Raw genomic sequence first — 16,360 nt, 5'->3', positions numbered from 1 at the left:
GCCCCTGATCGCCAGCCTGTCTTGTGTCACTGTCTGTTATTTCTCATGTTGGAATGTCTTTATTCCCCGTTTGAAGCCTTCGATGTATATATCGCCTATATCTTCGGGGTTGGTGTCCGTAGACCACAACTCACTTCCTTCAAGATCAGCTTGGGATTCCCAAGTGGTGATGGATTATAACGATGAGATGGATAGATATCTCAAGGTAGAACTTAGAAGGCAAAGGTTAGTGTAGCAGGCCTTAGCCTGGAGCACCACATATGTGTAACTATAGATCAGATCAATGGAGCATCGGTACCAGGTGACACCTATATGTCTCATTGGGAAACGCCTTGAGTCAGACCAATTCTTTCTACACTTTCTCCGTGCATCAGATGTTGAATTTGCCAACAGTTTCGATAACACCTCTTTCTATCAACTCAACAGACTTACTTCTTTGCTTCGAAGTTACGACCTCAATCGTTTTTCGAAACCGCCGTTCCGGATAAACGGTGGAAGCTTTGCTCTTGATATTGATTCACTTTCCATAGATCAATAATGCAACGCCTGCGAATAAATGGCAGAGAAGACGTTCAGACAATTGAAATATCTTACACCCCTTGAACCCATGGTCTCCTTCAGGCAAGATCTGATAAGAATCGATATGTATATAAAAGGTATTATTTAGAGTCTATTCAAGCCACAAAAGGCTGAGACGAGCAAGGATTGAACACTGAAGCTACTTTCTTTTTGGTATGCTCCTCGTTACATCGCTTTGACCAGCGACTATAAAACCGTATATATTTCTTTATTCTGATAGACGAGCCTAGCCCAATACCAACACATGAAATCCACACCGCCAGCCAAATCGAAGCCACTGCACTATCAGACCGGCTAACGGGCCGGGTCTCATAACAACGTCTCACTGCCAAGCTACAGGTTAGCTAATTGTTACCCCAAGAGACGACCAACTAGCCTCCAACACATAACCTAGAAAAAGTTGAAAGTACGGTTTCCGCCCCATCGACGGTGGAGCGACTGTACAGCGCACTATACATGCTCCAATTAAGCCAGGAGAAACACCCAGGGGGGACTCTGAACCAGGGATGACAGTTACCATAGCGGGCCGCGCAGAGGTGAGGCTAAAGATCACGTTGCAACGGGCCGAGTATAAAGTTCTGAGTGGATGACCGAACAGAAATTTTCTGCTTTCCCGCGCTTGAGCGGAGCCCCGGCCATTGTCCGTGGAACTATTTTTCTCATTCCAGTTCGTTTCAGCTCTAGTTTGCGGTTTTTAAAATGGCGCGATTTATGCGGAGTCCAGCTATTGTCGAGCGCTTATAAAATGCAGAAAATCGAGGTAATTTGTAAGGCTTTACAGTACGATGCCCGTAGTCACATCGCCTCTGCTTAGGTACGTACTTATATCCACTTGGGATTATGACGAGATGGCGTTATTCCCATATGATCTATGGTTCAATGTGCGGAGCACGTTTTCTCCACGATGTGCTTTGTACCTAGTACCTACTCTTTCCCGACAATCGAAGGAGTGCAAATCCGGCAATTAAATGTCGAAAAAAACAAAGCCCCAAAAAGGCGGATCATACGCCGGCGGAAACAGATCGGGGCAATCCGAGATCGCCCCGAAAGAGGCAGCTCGCCTGAGAAGCCGATGTCCCATTTAGCAGCAATTATTGGCTAGTCCATCCGACCGGCGGACGACAGCCACTGATTTGCGATCGTGATTTCCGAGCCGTGAATCAAGCATATTAACCGTAATGATCCTAGGGAAAGGAGACAGTGGAGCTACTTTATATAATGCGTTGGAATCACTAGTATATTACTACCCTAAATACTGACGGAGTACGGAGTACTCCGTAGTATTACTCAGATCAGGACCACGTTGCGTAATATATTATCATAATGCCTATTTAGGTTGATCCAGCTTGACAATGCAAATCACCGACTGCAATGCATCAAGGGCTGACGTGCCCGGAAGTACAAGGAAGAGGAACTGCAAGGAAGAACCGGCATGGCATCACCGCATCCGCGTCTCCGAGCCCGGTTCAAAGACAACAAATGCCATGGCGTGATCAATTCCGTCAGCTCACTACAGAACCCTGGCGCTCCGAGGAAACATCTATGGACCCTATAATGTACTCCGTATATATGTATGTTGTATGTTGTATGTTGTATGGCTCGAGGGTGGACGAGTCGGGAATTCTAACCCGACGTAGCCAAACAAGCTGCAATGCTTCAAGCTCCCTGCATGCATATGGCACAACGTGTCTGTGCTACATGCTACAGCTCCAGTGCCTGGGCACCCTGCGCGCGAGCCCGATGCTCATAGGTGAGACGTGAGCGGTTAACTCCTGATGCTGTTGTTGCTGTTAGGTAATTAGTGTGTGCGGCGGGGATAGTGATTCGTCAGGGGGGCGACCTTGTGAGCACGGAGCATATCTTGACAAGTGGAAGGGCTAGAACGTTTTGGACGATCATTGTAAATCGCAGTTTGATAGATACAGTATTTTGATATTGCTTCACTTCTGTTGCTCTTGTCGAGGGAGTTCGATCTCGCAATTGCTCAGACCCCCGCAAAATGCAATCCTTGCAGTGCGGGGTAGAGGCGCACAGGATACGAGCGTGACCTCGAGGAAGGAATACGTAGCTCCGAGGCCTAGAGAAGCCCGCCCCTAACTATAGTCCACTTTTATAGATCAGACGACTGCACCCCCTCCGTCGCATTCAGGCGGTCAACAGGAGAAAAGGGAAACGAAAAATTTTCCGGGTGGAGCTCCGCAAAGGGTCCTTTTCCATCGCGTTTGGTTGTCCCAAAGCGGAAAATATGGATTTTATTTAGGGGAGCGCTAGTCGAAGATCTTCTGGAAGAGATCATGACCGGTATGGTAACGGCTGTGTATGGTATTGTTCGTCATTTACCCAGGTCTGGACACTCTCCACTGCGCAGTCTATTACTGTCATTCTACGCCATCACGCCACGTGATGGCTTAGTATAGCTGGATTTCAGAGTATTTATAGACAGGCGAGTATTTTCAGAAATTGGAAAGGGATGAAACATTATATACCTGCAGGAGTGTCGTCGTGGCACTTTCAAGGTAAGATACAACATACTAGGAGTCAAGGACATAGACACCTGATCACATCTCTGTCGTATAGTTAGTAGTTCGCGAGGGCTATGAAGTGATTGATAATCTAAAGCCGGGGTATCCTCCAAGGTTCCCTCCTGTTATTGGTCATATTGGTCACATTCGCCATAGCTAAGTTTCGAGGCTGTATGTTATAGATTGAACCCGGGCAACCCACATGCTAAAGGAAGTATACCATCAGTACTCGGTGCTCCGTATACCAAGCCGAGTAGGCCATCACTATCCGACCGGTTTAGCCGAACCGGTACATCGTAGATACGTGAGTCATTACGCACGGTTGTCCACGGGTTCTACGCTAAGGCTGGAGCCAACCGTGGCATCATGTGCTCCCTCTGACTGCCCTGATGGGGTCTAGCCTGGAATTTACTGATGTTCTTTTCTCTTTGATCGAAGCATGATACCGAGACTATCATTTGAGATGTGGGGTAGAAGTTGAGTCAGGCGATGCTAGATTTTGGGCGAGATATATGGTTATGAAGTCGATTGTACATGGGTTTAAGGTGTATTCCAACCATGGGAATATAAACGTCTAACAATGACAGTTCATGCTCTTTGTCTCGGCATCAGACCGCTACCTGAAACTATAAGATGAAATGATGTGATGGAGAGTGCATCAAAATTGCGACTTGGTTGATCAGGATGATCTCAGAATAACAAACAAATGCATCAAAATAGGACCTTGGAGGGGTAAAATCACGAATGCGGTGTATTTTTAAGTGTTATTACCACGTATCCGTACTGTCAGACCCCACTATGACGCTATTCCAAGCCCCACCGGCTGGCTTTTTTCTTTTTTTTTTCTTTTTCTCATTGACTGCCCCGGTACCTGGCCAGTGGAAACAGCAATGAAAAATAAAAAAAGAACGGAAAAAGAATGAAAATTCAAGTTTTGGGGTTTCATTTTTAGTTTTCCATGGGTTCAGTCCATTAGCACATGATTGTTCTTGCCATTCAAAAGCGGCACGTCGCGCACTTAACAACTTGACTTTCTTCTGCAGATCTTTTTCCTACATACTTCCAGGGACTATTATGTGTTGGATTGCCTCATCTGCTTCTCAATTATTCCCTCACCGCACTGCTTCCTGAACATACGAACATACAACTATCACCCCACTCCCAATTGAGCCTCTACAACCCAGTCGCCAATATGCCGGGCCGTCTAATCCCCAACCTGATTAAGAACGCCAGTTCGCTACACTCCTCCGTCACCTCAACTCCCAATCACTCCAACTCCTCCTCGACTCTCTCCGTCAATGAGATCCCCGGACACACAAAGAAGTCAGCTCACAAGGCAGAGCGCGCACGATCTCCCGAACGCCGTCTATCATTCTCAATGGATCATTTCATTCACCCTCTCCGGGACCACAGCAAAGAGAAGCGCCGCACTTCCGGACGTGCAGGAGGTTCCAAGGAGCGCTCCAGCCATGATGCGCACCCGCCAGCGGCGAAGCTGGATGTCCTGATCGAGTCGCCACCACTGGTCTGCTATGGTCCACCTGCCAGCTCTACCGGCGCATTGTTCTCGGGACGCTTGCGCATTGCAGTCGCTGAGTTGACCGGTGGAGTCATCTTGAGCCAGTTTGATGTACGTCTCGTCTCCAAGACAACCACCAAGAAGCCTGTCTCGAATCACTGCTCCAACTGTGCTACTCGCACCGAAGAGTTGACGCAGTGGAATTTCATCACCGAGGACCTTCACCTTGATGGCGGGGACCACGACTTCCCATTCAGCTATCTATTCCCCGGCCACCTTCCTGCCTCGTGCAATGGCGTGCTGGGCCAGGTCGAATACTTCCTGCTGGCACATGCACGGAGCGTCACCGGAGAGGATTACAACCTCAAGCTGCCTCTGGACATCAGTCGTTCTCTGCTTCCCGGGCCCGACAAGTCCTCTATCCGCATCTTTCCTCCAACCAACCTCACTGGCCGCATTGTGCTGCCCTCCGTCATTTACCCTATCGGACACTTCCCCGTCGAGATGACCTTGAGCGGCGTGGTCGACAAGGGCGACAAGACCCAGACCCGCTGGCGTCTTCGAAAGATGATGTGGCGCATCGAGGAGCAACAGAAGATTGTCTCCACTGCGTGCCCCAAGCACGCTCACAAGATCGGCGGTGAAGGCAAAGGTGTTCTACACCAGGAGACTCGCGTCATCGGACACAACGAGGAGAAGACCGGCTGGAAGACCGACTTTGACACCGCTGGTGGTGAGATCACCATGCAGTTCGATGCCAACATCAACCCGGCTGCCAATGCCGTCTGCGATATGGAGGCCCCTGGCGGTCTGGAAGTTAAGCACAACCTCGTCATCGAGCTTATCGTGGCCGAGGAGTTCTGCCCTAATGGCAACACCCGCCTAATCACTCCAACCGGTGCCGCGCGCGTGCTTCGCATGCAGTTCCACCTCCACGTCACACAGCGTGGTGGTCTTGGCATTAGCTGGGACGAGGAAATGCCTCCAATCTACGAGGACGTTCCCGCCAGCCCTCCTTGTTACACCAAGCCCGATGGTACCCCCAGCTTCATTGAAGACTACAACGGCTCTCCACTTCCTGACTACGCCGACCTGGAGCGCATAGAGTCCTTGCGATTGGACAACAGTTCTACTCGCTCTTCCACCGCCTCTTCCGATCAGTCCACGCACGGCTCTACGCACGACCGGTTGCCGCGCTTCACCACTGACGACCTTGTCACCGGCGAGTCGCCTGCTCCCTCGCCTATTCCATCCCGCACCCCTTCTCGGGCCCCCTCGATTGAGTCCGCCTCGATTGAGTCCTCCAACCAATAAAATATCAAAAATTTGAACATGATTAATCAGCTATCTTGATTATCATTCTTCATTACGACTTAACGATCCCCACGATCAACTCAAAACATTTCCCAGTTACAACGCCTTGCGTTCTATCATAATTTATTGCTTTCTTTGTCTTCATGGATTTGATCCTGTTCACTTCTCACATTCGGTCCCATCTCAACGACGGGCCTCGTGATACCAGCGACGGAAAGAAAATCGGCCACGCAACAACAGTTGGGCCACACATTTTCCGGGTCTTGTTCCAGCCAAGTTTCATGATACCCATTCACTTTTCTCCTGTACATAATGCCTTTACATCTTTCTTCATAATCTCACCTTTTTTATATCTCTGGATATATTCGATGTGTTGTAGTTCCACGGGCGAATAAGTATCATTGCCTGGCGGAATTATAGTCATCCGGTTATAGGTAAAGAGACAAAATTGCTTCAACTTGTCTATCATATTCAAAGTCAATAAATTAAATTAGCAATACTCTACCAGTAGTGTGCTTCATGGTAGGTATTTCTGGTGTTGAACTAGTAATAAATCTTCTATTTGAAACCCACATAGCAAGTAGTACAAAAACCAGATAAAAAGCCAGTATAAAAGACATCAAAAGACATAAATGGAAGTTGATATAGGGTTAGCATCTGTTAACATGCATAGTTCGTGAAGGCGGTGAGCGATGACGAAGTATCGGTGGCATACTTAGTAGTCTTCCTTCTGATATATCTTGGCAGTCTCTTCTCTTCTATTCGTTCTATTTCTACCTCTGCCATGTCTATTCAAGAATGTCCTCAACACTTTCAACATATCACTTTCAGAAGAAGCGTTGGGGTGCTTGAATTTATTGGATTTGTGCCAGATATTGCCAAGTGTTACATGATTGTCTGTTCTATCACTCTACTGGTCGTCGACTATCTGATGTGTGCAACATAGATTGTTTGCTATATAGCTAAGCGAGATATTCGAGGTTTGCTATATCAACAGGCTGCTTCCCACTTTGCAACTTTCTTCTTCTTTCTTCCTCTTCGTGATCAAGTTTAATGTACTCTTTCTTCGAACGACCTGGCATCTCACACCAAGCTCATTTCATGATCAGGGTATATCCGATGTTCAATTCAATCTGAGTAAATGTACCGATCAATGTAAATGCTATTCACCAACTCTACTATCACTATATCAAGTGGTCTAATTAAACTGGGCGATATGTATTATTTTAGATCTTGTAGATATAAAGTACAGATTAAAATGTCAGAGTACGGATATATTTCCTTCTATTAATAATGATACATGATTCTATTGATGCTCAATCAAGTATATACGAAAAAAGACACTCTAAAAACCACGACAATCACCACCCCTTCCACGGAACCCACGTCTCCCTAACAATATCCTCATCATCAACAACATAATAAGCATAATGCATAGCAGCCGTGATACAAGCATGCTGGATATACAACAAAACCTTGTCCCCAACCGCAAACGCAGCTTCCACCTTCTCCCCATCACCAGACTTCGACCCCGTCTTCGCAACAAGCCTGCGTGTCTGATCCGACTCCGCCCACCCCAGAATGCCATGTTCCTGTGCCATCCGCACAACACTCCACTGGGGCCGATCAACGACAACCGCAAACCCGGGGAACTCGCTCGTCTCCTTCGAGAGCGCGATGGTCCCGGCGTTGATGAGCGCCTCGTTGCGATCAGGATACACGCTGCAGACATCGGCGAGAATGCGCACCGCCTGCTGTGTCGGTTCCACGAGCGAGGTCGCTACTTGCTGAAGGTCGTTGGTGGGGTAGTTTCCTAGCGTCCGTGTCAGTCATTCTGTTTCAGGCAGTAGTATGGCACCTAGCTAGTTGTCACGCATCACATACCAGCATGCAACTCTAACTCCATCCCCTCGGGCAATGCACCCTGGAGTCTTTTCACCACGTGTGCTGTCGGTGTTGACCCCACCGACACCACGATCCGTCTATCGGATTTCCCGTCTACCAACACCTTGGCGGCTTCCACTACGCCTTCGACTTCGGTCTGGAGCACTGCGGCGGCGTCATCCTCTGTGCGGCATGCATAGGAGTGTCCGGCGTGGCAGTAGAAGCCGTAAACGGTCGCTGCCGACGATGACTCGATGCGCTGGATTAATCTGGGGAGGGATGGTGAGTCTGTGACCATTCCCGCGCGCTGGGAGCCAACGTCGATCTTAATGAAGACGGGCCATGGTGCTACGGGAGAAGACGATTTGGCGGCGTAGGATTCTAGCAGATCTATTTGCTGCTCGCTGTCGACCATCAGAATAATCTTCAGAGACTTGGTTATAGTCTCGAGGAAGGGCAAGGCGCTGGCTGAGATGGGTAGACCGTAGAGACACTGTCATGGTTTAGCTGCTACACTTTGGTTTTGAAATAGTTACTGTTACTCACCTCGTCTAGGATGCCTTCCTTTACAAGACCCAGCGCCCCCCGGATCTCGGCTAGCGTCGATGCGACGATCCGACGGTGCGTACCGTTGCCAAGCATCATGCGGGTGACCTCGATGCACTGCAGGTCCAATGCAATTAGTGCATTTCCTAAAAGCTAATACTGCATAGAAGCTGTACCTTGAGGGTCTTGACATGAGGCCGAAACTCAATTCCCAATCGTTTGACATCATCCAACAAGATCTGGGTGTTCCGCTCCAGCACCGACTTACTCAGGACAAGAGCAGGGGTGGGAAGTTCGGAGACCGGTCGGCCGATATAGGAAGCGTGATTCTGTAGAGAATAATCCATTTTTGATAGGTTTGGTAGGGATAACAGGGGTCTCAACAGCGGATTTATATACCGGAGACGTAGTGGGGTTTATCGATAAGAGGGCGTGGGGGTATGGGGGTCGTAATTGACGGGGAGATAGTGAGGTGAGAGGAATTTGGGGGGGAAATGTTGCATTGATATTCTTCGCTGCTTGATAATATCGTGAGGCAATTTAGATCTCATATCATGAAGCCTTATACATAATGTCTGCAGGAATATCGGGGAACTGTATCACAGAAACAAAATAGGTTCCTACCTTTCTTCCTTGTCAAAAGATACAGGCATTCCTCAGTTATCCATTATAGATACAGAAAACTCGATGCATCATAATACGTTTGATCTGCTGAATGTTGGAGCTAGGGAGACTTTGGCAAAGTGGGCGTTATAGTAGCCGGCGCCTGCCTCCTTCCTCATTGGGGGCCATCATTCCGGAACCAAAATCGATTGAAAGCTCTATGCCGGTAATTAGCTTTGCAGGTTCGAGATCAAATTTAGACAATCAAATAACGTTACCTGTAGGCAGTTGTGGCAAGTGACATAACAAGGGGTTTCACAAGATCGTCCACGCAAAACTTGACAAGACGCCACACGAGGTAGAACCGTATCCCCAGCCATCCGAAAGTGTTGATTATCTACGGAGAATTCTCAAGCAGATACAGAATCACCTGCTCTCTGCAATGTTTGTCCACGACTGTGGGAGGAGCCGTGTCTGTCGTTGCTTGAAGCGGGCTAATTAGGATGCTTTGGGAGGTCTCAGCATAGTCCGCGAAGGAAGCGTAATAAGATGGCTAATAATGACTTACTATGAGGCAACAATTATTGAACCGGGCACAAAGAGTACGCAGAAAACGAGGATCAGAATCGAGGCAGTCATGGTGATGATTAGGTCGAAGGGTGAAGATGTCAAAAGGTGAAGCTCTTGTGCTCGACAAGAAAGATGGGAAAGTTTAGAAGGCATATGCTCCTGCCATATCAACCTGTGAGTCGACATCGCCTGTCCAGGTGCACAGGATTGCTTAAGCACAAGACACCCGTGGATCAAAATGTAACAAAATCCTCCTGGCAGCGTGGGATTTGTGACGCTCTGATATTCAAATGCTCTATCTTGCTTGAGGGTAGGATTAGGTTCGTCTAGTTACCTATCTGGATTTCATGATCTTCTTGTTTGATTCAAGTCTAGAGCTACATAGTCTGTCTTTACACTGAGAGCTAGTGGGCTAGTAGAAACAATCAATTCAAGTCAATCGTTGTGATGAGTGATATCAATAACATCTCGGTCACCCTTCTCCTTCTATTGATCACTCTGGTTTCTGCTTCCCCATGAATGGTGCTTTAGCCAACGCATTTGCCTGTGTCTTCCAAATTGTCTTTCCCAACTTCACAAGTTCCGGCCCAAAGTCCTTGAGCAAGGTTTCTACCGATGTGTCTTCGTACAAGTTCACCTTGCCGTACTCTTCATCCGAGCCAAACGTTGCAATCCGCCATATTCTCTTCCACCGCTTGACCGCTTCAACGGCCTCCGGGTTCTGGCTGTCAACGTTGGTTGCGACCATGTAAAAAGAGGATCTTTTGGCGTGACCGCTCTTTGGCTTGAAAAGCCGAACCCACGAGATCTTTCTGAACATCCAAATGAGATTGACGGTGTTCCAAGCCTCAAGTCTGTGAAGAAGGACGATCATAGTACCACCAAGTCTAAGGTGCTGGAGACCCAGAGCAAGTTGCGTGATGATCAGTCTCGTTGCTTCTCGGGTTTCTCGAAAAGGGGGCCGTAGATGTTGCCTCAAGACCTGACCATCACATATGACCAAATCGAAAAGCATCCCTTCCTCAAGTTGCCGGGGCAAAAATTTCTCATCTTCATGGCCCTCGGGGATCAGATCCATATCCATATCCGCAGCAAGCATTGTCACATCGAGAAATACCCGCTTGGCATCCAAGTCGCTTGCCAGGACACTTTTATAGCCTCCACTGGAGACAGGCAAGCTGAAAGCCAGAGCGTGTGAGCCCGGGTTCTTTTTCAAGGCAACTTCGAGGAATGCACCGGGGGCCATGCACATGTCGAGAATGGCAGGTGAGGTTGAATCAACCCGTTGGGCTTTGAAGGCATTGGTGGCCTTGTCAATTTCGCGTCCGATTACTCTCATAAACTTATAAAAGTAGGTAGCCGATTTTTTGTCGGATTTATCGGCATTTCGACGAAGTTTCGCAAAGTACTGATCGCCTTCGGAGGATTCCCATCCCTGTTAACAACGTATGAGAATCATATACGTATAATATCAGAGTTCGGTGTGACTAGCCTTCTGTCTCAAATCACTGAGTTCTCGGAACTCTGGACTATTTTCTAACAAGTAGGGTACAACAGATCTGCCGTTCTCGGTACAGTCTTCTGCGGGGTCCTTGGTCGGCTGAGGGTCGTTGGGCTGGCTATCAGGCAGGAGAGCAGAGGCTTCTACCTGTGCTTGGATTTCCGCCATGATTTGGTAAGTAGGCTGAAGGTTATTCGCAAAGGGCCCGATGTCTCTGATAGCAGGATATCTTGTGAGAACAGAAAGAACAAAAACCAAGCTGAATAGTTTATATACGTAATGTCTTCATGCGAGGTGGCGTACTTTTTATTGTTTGATTCGTTGTTTGTCTGCATGATGAATGACACACACCATCAGATTGTCTCTAGAATATACTAGAGAGGACAGGGATTCATTTCTTTTGTTCTTATTTCCTAGAAATATAAATCTTATACAGGTGCTATATAAAATTACATGCATGGGCTTTTTACATGAAAGCCCTCATATGGTTTCGATTAGAACAAAATATCTTCTACTTAGCTCGATAGAGATGGTATATAAGACAATAATATGACTCGTGGAGTCTGGCAAAAAGTCATGCCCAACCAACCAGCATCACATGCCTAGTGGCCGACTAACCTGGGACTTACTCATGTCGATCCGTGAGACAATATCGATTAGGGCTACGAAAACTCTTTAGTTTCAATTCCATTGATCAAGTCATTTGTGTTTTTATCTGGTTTTGTGTAGAGATCTCATGATTCACTTTGAACAAGAGCAAAGACAAAGGAGAGTTGACAACAAGGAAAGCCGTGATTGAAAGACGCTAAAGATGATGAGACAAGGATATTTCCAACTCCAAAATGAAACTCCAAGCATGTTATACATGATAAAAATGCCCTCGCATGGGACCCCGACTATGCAGTTATAGGGAATGGGAAATGAAAAATGAAAGTTCGCCATGCTGTATGGATGCGCTTAAGAAATAGGGAAGGGAATCATAGTCCCTCGCCGCGTAGAAGACGCCGAAGGATTCCTTCGCCAGGTCCAACGATCTGGCTCTCGATTTCCTGCTGGGAAACAAAGCAGACAAGAGCTTGCTCGTCAAGGGCCTTATGAGGAGTCGAAGGAGCATGGCCAGATTTTGAGGGTGTGCGACGCAGATCCGTGCCACCTGCAACAGTTCCACCTCGACCGCGACCCTGGTATTCTCCAACCAAGCCCATTGTTTCCAAGTTGCTGAGAACGTCTTTGAACTCGGTGGCAGTCAAGGGGTGTAAAATGTTGTCATTGCGGCACAGCGCACAATATGTATCAAATGCTTGCTTGATAGTGGGTGCCGATGTACGCGACTTGGACGGCGTGCTCGGAACCTCGAACTGGCGGCGTTTGCGTTCAAGCGCAATCAGAGAGCAGATAGCGGCTTTTTGTTGCAGGTTTAAACTTTGCAGTCTCTGAACAGTGCCTTGACCGAAAGCTGCGGATGTGATTCGGGCAATGTGGGCGATGCTGGCTCGGGGTGCCGTGATGACTGTGTAGCTTGACATGGAAGTTGGCTTCGGAGCACCGCCAACTTTGGCAGGAGATGACAAATTGGTGTTCTCTCCTAGTATCGAAACATTCTCGGACTCCTTAGCTTGCTTGTCCAACTTTTGTAATGTTTCCTGTTCAATGACGTCGATTGCTCGCTTGATCAACTCAAAGGCCTTGCGGAGATCCCCTGTCTGTGAGGCTACTTTCTTGGAGCAAAGTTGGATGGCGGCTGGTTGAACAAAGGGGACAAGCTTTGGGTCAGACTCTGCCCCAGCAGGGAGTAATGAGCGAAGACGATTGGTCATGACGTTTGCGATAGATGCAGCACTGTACGGCAAGAACGGCAGCAAACGGGGCTTCAGGTTCTTTGCCTTTAACTGTGGGAGAGATCGGTCGGTCAAATCAAGGGCGTTAGCGATGCCGATCAGCATCAGCTTGGACTTGCTTTGCAATGACCACTCGAAAAGCGACTGCAAAACCCCTGAATCACCATTGAGCAGATGGTCAATTTCGTCCAAAGTGACCAGGAACATATCTTGCCCTTTCTTGGATGGAATGAACGTAGATTTGAGGCGATCGCCTTCGCTCTTCTTGAACATATCCGAGTCCTCGCAGAAATCCTGGATGAGTCTACTGTAGACATCGCGAGAGATTCGCATGCTTGCGCAATTCACATGCGAGACTTTGACTTTAGAAAGATCGAGATCTCCACACACTTCCTGGACCATGGCACTCTTTCCGGTTCCTGGCGGACCGCTAATATAGAGACACCCTCCTTTCCGAGAGTTCACTCCTTCTGTGATAAAAGATATCAACTTTTCCCGCTCCGCATCACGTCCCACTAAGCGACCCGAGTTAGAGCCTCGGGCGAACAATTGCCTAGCTTGCGAATACACCGAGTTCACAATTTTTGGAGTGGCACTCTGCCTAGGGGTCGGGGGGAGATCGGCATGGCGGGGGGTGCGCGGTGTTACTGCCTTTGCTCCGACCTGTACTCGATGTCTAGGGGTGACGGGAGACTGCGGTAAATCATCTCGGAATCGCGATTTCGAAGGTGTCTTGAACTCGAACTCGATAGGTTTCGTAATTTCTTCTGCATGTCCGATCAGCGGTGCCTCAGGCGCAACACCCAAAAATTTCGAACTTACCTTCCACCGGTTTCGAGACGGTGAAATGCGAATTGATCTTGACCGGAGATTTGAACTGGTCATCGCGCAAGGTATGTTTAGAAGAAACATTCTCCGACGCTGTCTTGCTCTCGCCATTTTCTTGGTCAGGTTGTTCGACAGCTTTCTTTACAGTTGACCTTGTTCGTCGTAATGAGGTTGGAACGGTATCTTGTTGGTGAGCTCGAGGAGCAACTGTTCGGCGCTTGCTGGCGGTTCGCACCGGCAATGCTAGAAGACGGGTTAGGGCTTGAAGATAAGGAGCAGAGGAAGGTGGGATGGTCGATCTTACCTGGGTCCGCGACACCACGAGTGCGCTTTCCTAGAACTGTTCCTGCCATGACTTGGACTATAAAAACGACGGGGTAGGAACAATAGACGTAGTTTCCGTGGGAGCTAAAAGAGGAATGTCAGGAAAGAAGGTCCCAGAGCCCAGTTAGGAAGTGTAATTGGCAGCTCCACCACCTGGTCAACGCGCTGGACGCGTCGCGCGTAGAGCTACGGCCCAGTGTAGCAGCCACAGGTGCAATTTCTCCAAGACTTAGTCAGCCGCGTCACTGGCCACCTCAGGTGTCAATTATCCTCTCATGTGCGTTTAGATTCGAGATGACCGAATTCTTTCAGTCGTGAAGCTGGACGTTCTATTTCTTTTCTATCTCTCTTTTTTTTAATTCCTGACAACCTCTTTTGTGGGACCTAGTGATCTTCTGGTTTGCAGCGGTTTGCACCAAATCTCGCTCCCCACATATCACCCTCCGAGTCTTTACCCCATTTCATTCTACGCCTAAGCTTTCAGTGGGTATCCATTGTCAATTCTTTCTCACTTTCTTCTCTCAAATTAAGATCTTTATCAAGGAACCTCATTCAGCACACTGCCTACCATGGAGAACGACGTGGTAGCTCAGTTCACTGAAATTACCGGCTCCACGCCGGAGCTGGCTATACAGTACCTGCAGATAACTGAGTTCCAAATCGAGCAGGCCATGCAGCTTTACTTTGAAAGTGGAGGCGCACCCTTGACTGGTGAACCTGCTCAACCTTCTCATCGGTCTGGTATCCCAGATGATGCCGACGTGGTGAATATTGACTCGGACACTGATGATGAGACTCCCCAACAATCCGGTCTGCCAACACTCGATGACGATGAGGCTATGGCTCGACGCCTACAAGAGCAAATGTATGGTGGCCCAGGTGGCCTAGATAATGACGATGAGGTGAGAGCGCCGTTGGCGCGGACAACAGAGACTTTGGTGGGGCCCGGGGCGGATTATGACAGTGGCGAAGACATGCACGCCAATATTCTCAGCCAACTACGAGCTCGTGGAAGATCAGGTGGGTGCTATCTGTGTTTTCAAATTTTCCAATAACTTATACTAACACTTTATTTTAGGTCGGGCCGGAATCTTCAACCAGCAAGAGTCATCTTCCATATGGACGGGCGATGATGAATCTCGTCGCGAACAACTCGCTGCCGTAACTGGGGGCGCATCGGAGGTATCGTCCAAATCCAATATGCTCGCCGAAATGTACCGCCCTCCCTTTGAGATCATGTCCCGACTGCCTTGGGATGTGGCGCGCGAGGAGGGGAAGGACACCGAGAAATGGCTGCTTGTCAATATCCAGGACGCATCCGTCTTTGACTGTCAGGTTCTGAATCGCGATTTGTGGAAGGACTCTGGAGTGCAAGATACTGTCAAGGAACATTTCATTTTCCTGCAGTACTCGAAAGATGACCCCCGTGCGTCTTCCTACCTCCAATATTACTTCCAGGGAAGCGACGTCTCCGACAATTACCCCCACATTGCTATTGTCGACCCTCGAACTGGTGAACAAATGAAAGTCTGGTCTGGACCGCCTTTGGTCAAGCCTGCGGACTTTCTCATGCAACTTCACGAATTCCTCGATCGCTACAGCTTGAATCACAATGTGCGCAATCCTGTCGCTAAGCGCAAATCCGACAAGAAAGACAAGAGCATTGATGCTATGACCGAGGAGGAGATGATGGAAATGGCAATGAGGAACAGTCTTGGGGGTGCAGCAGAAGCTGGTCAAACACTCGAAGACCCTGATGATTTGACACGCAGTACAGACACTGTTAAGGGCAAGGGCCGGGCTACCAGCGACGAAGATGTCACCATGGATGAACCAGACCCAGCTGCGGAGGCCTCCCCATTCGCGTCCATTCCCAGCGACCAACCACACACTGAACCTGCTGCGGACCCGGCCACAACTACACGCATTCAGTTTCGACACCCCTCTGGCAGAGTCATTCGGCGCTTTTCATTGTCGGATCCCGTTCAGAGAATTTATGAATGGCTTAAGGCTGATCCTCCCTTGGCAGACAAGGCTGGTGTCGAGTTTGACCTGAATAGCATGGGGCACAATCTCATCGATCAACTTACCACGAGCATTGCAGATGCGGGCCTGAAGAATGGCACGGTAATGATTGGATATCTGGAAGAGTAATCCTCTTGCTTTCTTGAACTTTCGGTTTTATCATCCTGGTTTATGCACGGCGTTGATGGAAATGAATTGGATCCCGTGGGATCTCACCTTTGTTTTCAAGCTTGGTTTTGTAATTCCTCGGGATATCATTCAATCTACCGGGCTCTCAAGTTGTTGCCAACCTTGAGACCTTGATGTG

At 48.5% G+C, this 16,360-nt stretch overlaps 5 protein-coding genes across 5 annotated transcripts; 2 read left to right on the top strand and 3 right to left on the bottom strand.

Moving 5' to 3' along the window:
- Positions 1–4,293: 4,293 nt before the first annotated feature.
- On the top strand, positions 4,294–5,934 carry LCP9604111_754 (alpha-arrestin; the record flags this gene model as incomplete). The annotated part of the gene is made up of 1 exon (XM_039071261.1): positions 4,294–5,934. One exon carries the CDS (start codon positions 4,294–4,296, stop codon positions 5,932–5,934), a length of 1,641 nt encoding a protein of 546 aa, XP_038933302.1.
- A 1,361-nt stretch (positions 5,935–7,295) lies between these two features.
- LCP9604111_753 (D-serine ammonia-lyase DSD1) lies at positions 7,296–8,711 on the bottom strand (the record flags this gene model as incomplete). The annotated part of the gene is made up of 4 exons (XM_039071250.1): positions 7,296–7,747; positions 7,819–8,311; positions 8,365–8,481; positions 8,541–8,711. 4 exons carry the CDS (start codon positions 8,709–8,711, stop codon positions 7,296–7,298), a joined length of 1,233 nt encoding a protein of 410 aa, XP_038933301.1.
- A 1,319-nt stretch (positions 8,712–10,030) lies between these two features.
- LCP9604111_752 (uncharacterized protein) lies at positions 10,031–11,206 on the bottom strand (the record flags this gene model as incomplete). The annotated part of the gene is made up of 2 exons (XM_039071239.1): positions 10,031–10,972; positions 11,030–11,206. The coding sequence occupies 2 exons, from the start codon at positions 11,204–11,206 to the stop codon at positions 10,031–10,033; spliced, it is 1,119 nt and encodes a 372-aa protein (XP_038933300.1).
- An 809-nt stretch (positions 11,207–12,015) lies between these two features.
- Positions 12,016–14,057, bottom strand: LCP9604111_751 (AAA family ATPase CDC6; the record flags this gene model as incomplete). Its single annotated transcript, XM_039071228.1, has 3 exons — positions 12,016–13,643; positions 13,699–13,947; positions 14,009–14,057. The coding sequence occupies 3 exons, from the start codon at positions 14,055–14,057 to the stop codon at positions 12,016–12,018; spliced, it is 1,926 nt and encodes a 641-aa protein (XP_038933299.1).
- Positions 14,058–14,597: 540 nt separating this feature from the next.
- On the top strand, positions 14,598–16,182 carry LCP9604111_750 (DNA-protein crosslink repair co-factor UBX5; the record flags this gene model as incomplete). Its single annotated transcript, XM_039071217.1, has 2 exons — positions 14,598–15,048; positions 15,107–16,182. The coding sequence occupies 2 exons, from the start codon at positions 14,598–14,600 to the stop codon at positions 16,180–16,182; spliced, it is 1,527 nt and encodes a 508-aa protein (XP_038933298.1).
- Between the last annotated feature and the right edge of the window lie 178 nt (positions 16,183–16,360).

The sequence above is a fragment of the Penicillium roqueforti genome, assembly GCF_015533775.1.
Source record: "Penicillium roqueforti strain LCP96 04111 chromosome Unknown scaffold_01, whole genome shotgun sequence".
Classification (NCBI taxonomy): Eukaryota; Fungi; Ascomycota; class Eurotiomycetes; order Eurotiales; family Aspergillaceae; genus Penicillium; species Penicillium roqueforti.
Note: the sequence above shows the minus strand (reverse complement) of the source record. Positions and strands in the feature narration are given on the sequence as shown.